The 5,663-nt window shown below is 60.9% G+C and overlaps 1 protein-coding gene across 1 annotated transcript in view; it reads right to left on the bottom strand.

The window, feature by feature from the left end:
- Positions 1 to 5,663, bottom strand: part of FAH (fumarylacetoacetate hydrolase) — an 18,064-nt gene that overhangs the window by 7,549 nt on the left and 4,852 nt on the right. Inside the window, exons 3-7 of the mRNA XM_034668878.1 lie at positions 5,487 to 5,574; positions 4,113 to 4,212; positions 3,275 to 3,405; positions 1,859 to 1,971; positions 211 to 233 (exon numbers count right to left, since the gene is read on the bottom strand). Coding sequence (XP_034524769.1) covers positions 211 to 233; positions 1,859 to 1,971; positions 3,275 to 3,405; positions 4,113 to 4,212; positions 5,487 to 5,574 — 455 coding nt within the window. The remainder of the gene's footprint in view (positions 1 to 210; positions 234 to 1,858; positions 1,972 to 3,274; positions 3,406 to 4,112; positions 4,213 to 5,486; positions 5,575 to 5,663) is intronic.

Raw genomic sequence — 5,663 nt, 5'->3', positions numbered from 1 at the left:
GGGGGGCACACTTGTAAGGTAAGCGGTTTTGTGGCCTGTGAAACGGTGAGCTCACAGCACACCGGAGCCGGGGGATGTGCACCGCAGTGATAATCTCCAGCCCGAGTGCGTAGAAACCCATCTGCCTCTCCCCCAATGGGCCACGTCCGGTTTACAACGCACTTCAGCGGTATTTAGGAAGCAGCTAGGACAGGCAGGGCCGCAGGCCTCTGCTGTTCTGTTTCCCAACCGTGCTCACACCTAGAAGGCCCGTTACTCCCTCAGAATCCTTGGCCCTGGCTTCCCCTCCGAGGCTGCACAGGAAGGTGTGCCCCACGGCCCCAGGTCAGGTCAGGGTCCCCACACCTGCTCCGGCCTACACCTGTCACCCAGATCCCAACTGGGGCCGTCAGAACAGCATGTTCAGGACTGGGGCGGAGAGGGGGTCTTGGAAGCCATCCCTGCATGCAGTCCTCCCCTTCTAGGTCTTTCTAAGTCTCTGGACACCAAGCCTTCTTGATAATCCCGTTCCTTCCCCAACAGGGCATTCCCCTGGATGTTTCCAGGCCAGCAGATGAACATAAGACAGAAGTGGGCCCCCAAGAGGGTCTGTGGGTAGAAGGAGACAAGCCCAGATCCAACAACACCAGGTTTTCCTCTCAGCCTGGCCAGTAGCTCCCCTAAGCGACTTGGTTCGTGAACCCCTTTTCCTCCCTGAGCCTCATCTTCCTACAGCATAACATGAAAGGACAGGGCCAGCATAGATCTCGGAGGGCACAAGATTGCAGCTGTGGGGTATTTCCTGAAGCCCCTTCCTCTGGGGGGTGTCCTGCTCCCGTGGTGACAGCTCCGTCGCCTTCTGTGGGGAACCACCTCTGTGAAGGGCGGGGATGCTGGAGGGGGCAGGCGAGCCAAGCCCGGTGTGCATACACCGGACAAGAGGCGGAGACAGATCCAAGCCAGAGTGTGGCCAGGGCTCTGTGTGCAGCCCCCGGGCAAACCCGCCCCCAGCCCCAAGGGCCCCTACCAGGAACAGAAATGACACCAGCCTCTTCCTAGGTACTGGTTCTGCTCTAGACCTTTACAGAGTTCGTCCACCTGCTTAACCCTCACAACCACATGGTCATGTTGGTGCCATTACCGGCCCATTTTACAGATGACGCACTGGGGCACAGACCGGTTCAGCCACTTGCCCACAGTCGAGCAGGCCCAGGGTGGACCCCAGCCATGGCCTGCAGAGCCCCACAGCTGAGCAGGGCTTGGGTGGACCCCAACCATGGCCTGCAGAGCCCCACAGCTGAGCAGGGCTGGGGTGGACCCCGACCATGGCCTGCAGAGCCCCACAGCTGAGCAGGGCTGGGGTGGACCCCAGCCACGGCCTGCAGAGCCACGCTCTTTACACTAACGCTCTACCTGCCTATTAATAAAGCCGAGCCCAAGAGCCTCCGGGGGATGTGGGCTCCATCCGTGAGGCTCTCAGGGCTGACCCAGGGTGGAGAGTGGGGGCCAGCTGTGCAGCCCCAGAGAGCAGAGCCAGGCTTTCCAACAGGCCCCGGAAGGAACATGGGCCCAGGGGGCGCAGGGTCACTGGTGGTGTGCGAGTGAGCGGAGGCTGAACAGACCCCTGGCTGTGGTGCGGACAAGGGGATGCAGGCAGAGGAGGGAGGCCCCGGGCTCTGTGCTTTCTGGCAGTGACAGGCCGCTAACGTCCTGCGGGCTCCTGTGGTGTCCTCTGAGCAAAGGGCACCCTGTCCCCCTCTCTTCCCTTTGCAGGACCCTCCACAGCTCCAGGGCCACAGCAGGTGATGCCCTCTCACCGCCCCCGCCCCTCAGGAGCTCAGGAGCAATGGGACAATGGCACCTGGCCACCTGAGCCCACCGAGCCATGGACACACCCTCCAGCTCCACGACAGTACCTTTCAGAGTGACAGAGAGGTTAATGTCGAACGTGTAGGGCCGGTCGTGACGGAGATACGGCAGGGGCTTGGGGTCCTGTGAGGGCAGAGCACAGCACAGGGGCTGCTGACAGACGGCGCTGGCCCAGGGGGATCCCACAGTGCACCAGCACTGCTCCCTCCACACAGGGGATCCCCCCCAGGCCAAAGGAGCCCCCCACACAGTAGGGACCAGGGTGGTCACATGTGCTAGTCTCTGGAAAGAAGCTGGGGGAGGGGGAGAGCATCCGCAGGTCAAGGACACAGGGGTCAGATCAGAGACGCCCCAGAAAGCCAGGGAGCAGGAACGCACTCCTGACGGCCAGGCCACGGAGTCCACACGGCAGCCCACGGCAGCGTTGCCAGACATGCAACACACGAGTAGTCTGGGGTGACTGTAACAGTTATGCATTTCTTTTTATGATTAACTTGGTGGCTAGTGACACCAGTAGAGATAGAAAGAACAAACAAACAAACAAAAGATCCTTCCTTTTCTAAATACATTACTTGAGTTTAAAAACGGGAGTGGCTTTAAAGGAAAACATCAGATAAATAACAGGCAAAGTAGCAAGAGTTGTGAAGACCCCACGGGAAGGTGTTTGGGAAGGGCTGGCTCTCGGGAAGGCTGATAGGAGATCTCCCAGGACAGGGAGGTGTGGAGAGGCGGGAGGGGTGCAGCACGGCCTGCAAGAAGAGTGAGGGGAGCCGCTTCGTGAGGAATCGGCTCGAAGGGACAGACTCCAAGTTTGCTTTCAGAGCAGCAGACATGAGCACAGGAGGCCAGTGTGGGTGTAGGCACCCCAGGACAGTGTCGGGGGGACGGCAAAGGGCTGAGAGCGTCGCAGGCCTCGGGAAGACAGGGGAGGCGGGGGGACAGAGCGCCAGGAGCAGCAGGGGGCTGCCGCAGGTCCATGCTGGAGAGGTCACAAGGGACTCTGGCCACTGATGGGACGGGGTGGGGGTCTGGAGTGGTGCTGGGACCAGAGCTCCTTGCAGCCCTGATCCAGGCTGCATTCTACCAGTTGGGCTCCAGGGGGCGCCACCACACAGAGCAGAATTTAGCAAAGTTGTGCACGATGGTGGCATTGGCCAGGACCCCTTCTCTTCTGGCCTCGGGCCTCAGAGGATTCCAAAGGGTACAGAATTCTGTGTTTCCCCCCAAGAACTGTGCAGGGAGTGGAGAATGCACAGGCAGGAGGATTGTGCCAGGCCCACCTGAGGTCACTGCAAAGGGCCCCCCAGCAGGCAGATGGGGGGCACGGAACCTCCCTGCACATGCAGACAGTGTGGATGGCCGGTGCCAAGCAGCCGCAGGGGCAGAGGCGCCCGGGTGTGCAGCTTCCCGCAGAGGGACCGCTTACCTGCTCCGGGTTGGGCACGGCAAAGGGCATGAGGGCCTCCATGGGCACCACCCATGGAGAGATGGTGGTTCCAAAACTCTTCCCAAGGAATGGCCCAAGAGGGACATACTCCCACTTCTGAATGTCCCGAGCTGCAAGAGAAAGGCCGAGCAGGGCTTACAAAGGCTGCCCAGGGCCTCGCCCAAGACTCCGTTCTCCCCCCCAATGAGGAGGACCACCATCCTGCACGGAGCTCTGGCCTCGGCCAGACTGCCCGTGACCACGGGGACCACAGGCAACAGCATTCAGGGCCAAGGACAGAGGTCCTTTGAGGTCACTGTGCCAGGTTACAGCAAAGAGAATGACGACCAAAGGGCAGGGAGGCATTCCCCCAGGAAGGGGCTGGAAGTTCATCCTCTACCCCCCAGGGGGGTGGCGGCAGGGCAGACACTTCCCGGGGCTCCGGCATGCGGCCTAGAGGTCGGGAGCCACTGGGACGCTGAGCTGCTTTCGTTTGAAATCTCAGCTCAGCAACTAACTGCAATCTCTCTGGGCCTCAGTTCCTCACCCGTGAGAGGGGAACGCTAAGGTGACTGGCACCTTGTGGGGGTTCAGCACAGGACCTGGCACAGAGGTGCTCACAAACGCCAGCTGTGACGTCAGCCTTGTCCCTGGTTAGCTTACAGGAACACTGGAGATCGGAACCCCGGGGGTTCAGAGCCGAGAAGTCTGCGAGACACCGAGCCGCGCTCCCCGCCTCTGAACAGCACCAGACCCCAAAACCATCCACAGCTTCTGTGACACGGTCCCCAGCACCCAGTCTTCAGCCAGAGCAGGGCACCCACACCCCAATAATTACCACTCCAGTCGTTCATAAGGACCATTCCAAAAATGTGCTCATGGGCCCTGGAGATGGGGATCGGCTCTCCGAAGTTGTTCCCAGGGCCTACAAAGAAAGCCTGACGGGGAACAGTTGATTAGAATCAGGGCACTGGGCTGGAGGGCAGAGGTCGGGCATTTCCAAACCCGGGCCAGGGACCAGGACTGCCACCGGGGACCGGCCAGGCTGCGAATTCACTGCATTTCTAAGTCGTGGACTGTGCTTGAGCTGAGAGCTGGTCACCCTGGGAGAGTGGGGAGCAGCACAGGGTGGGGAGCAGCAGGACGCAGCCGGCACCCCCCACAGCCTCTGAACGGCCCAACCCCATGGCTGCCCCGCTCCCTCCCTCAGCAAGCTCCTTCCCCTACACCCCTGCAGGCACCCCACACACTGCATTTCAAGATCTGACAGCTACACCGGGCTTATGGGAGACGGAAATATCTGGGTGTGTACTCGTGTCATGAAAAATGAAAAGCCTGCCTCCGTAATGCAGCCAGGAGGGCCGGGGGGGCATCCCCCACACCCCCACCTGCTGCCCTCCCCCTCTGCAGAGAGACATCACCAGCACGGGCCTCGGAAACCAGCAGAATCCCAAGACATCATCGCAGGGGGAAATGGGGGGATAACTGTCAGGCACACACAGGATCCGCCGTGACATCTCCAAAACCTGTCACAGTTTGTTCTGTGACAGTGTTTAAACACTGCAAGCCTTTTCATCAAGATTTTAAAAAGCCCACGGGCACCAATTTCTATAGAATCTTATCAGCATCAAGCGCAGATCATCTGCGCTCCCCACCCCACACTGTCTCCGCACACCGACTTTCTGCTTCTCCTCGGCCTGCTGTCCACCCCGACAGGACCAACACAGGCACAGCACAGGCCTGCAGAGGGCCCCGCTCCGTGCCTCTGGGCTGGCAGGGCTCCTCCTGGGGTCCCCATGGCACCCTCGCTGCAGGGGGCTGAGGGCTGGTGGGGAAGGCCTTGCTATTTGGAAGTGACCACACATTCCTGCCTCTGGACGGACCCCAGAAATCACAGGGCAGGACTGGAGGGACAGGGAACTCCAGCCTGCCTCCAGCCGGCCCTGGCTTCCCAGTGCCATGGCCCCTACCAGGCGACCCCACAATCCCTTCTCCTCCACCTGCCATGAGGAGAAGCTCCCCACAGATGCTGGTGGAGGGAAGCCCCGGGCTACCCGCCTGCCTGCATGCCCCCCACTGGGCCTGGCTCCACTACCTGCCCTCTGACCACCCTGTGAGCTGCACCAGGGTCCTCCCGTTCAGTTCAGCTCCTCCCCCCTCCCCTTCGTCCCCTCGCCCTGGGGACTTCCCAGAGTTCAGTGTCCCCGGTCACATGCAGAGCCCTGCAGCGTGAGGGGTCCTCGGGGATGAATGTCAGCATCCTGGGGGTGAAGCGATGGTAGGCATTGCCGTGCGGGACGCTACCCCTGGGGGAGAGTGTGTGGAAGGCGTTCAGGATCTCTCCGTGTTATTTCTTACAACTGCATGTCACCTGCCCGACCACAGCTGC

Source organism: Ailuropoda melanoleuca, chromosome 9, assembly GCF_002007445.2.
Source record: "Ailuropoda melanoleuca isolate Jingjing chromosome 9, ASM200744v2, whole genome shotgun sequence".
NCBI classification, from domain to species: domain Eukaryota; kingdom Metazoa; phylum Chordata; class Mammalia; order Carnivora; family Ursidae; genus Ailuropoda; species Ailuropoda melanoleuca.
The sequence above is the reverse complement of the archived record's forward strand: the minus strand, read 5'-3'. Positions and strand labels throughout refer to the sequence as shown.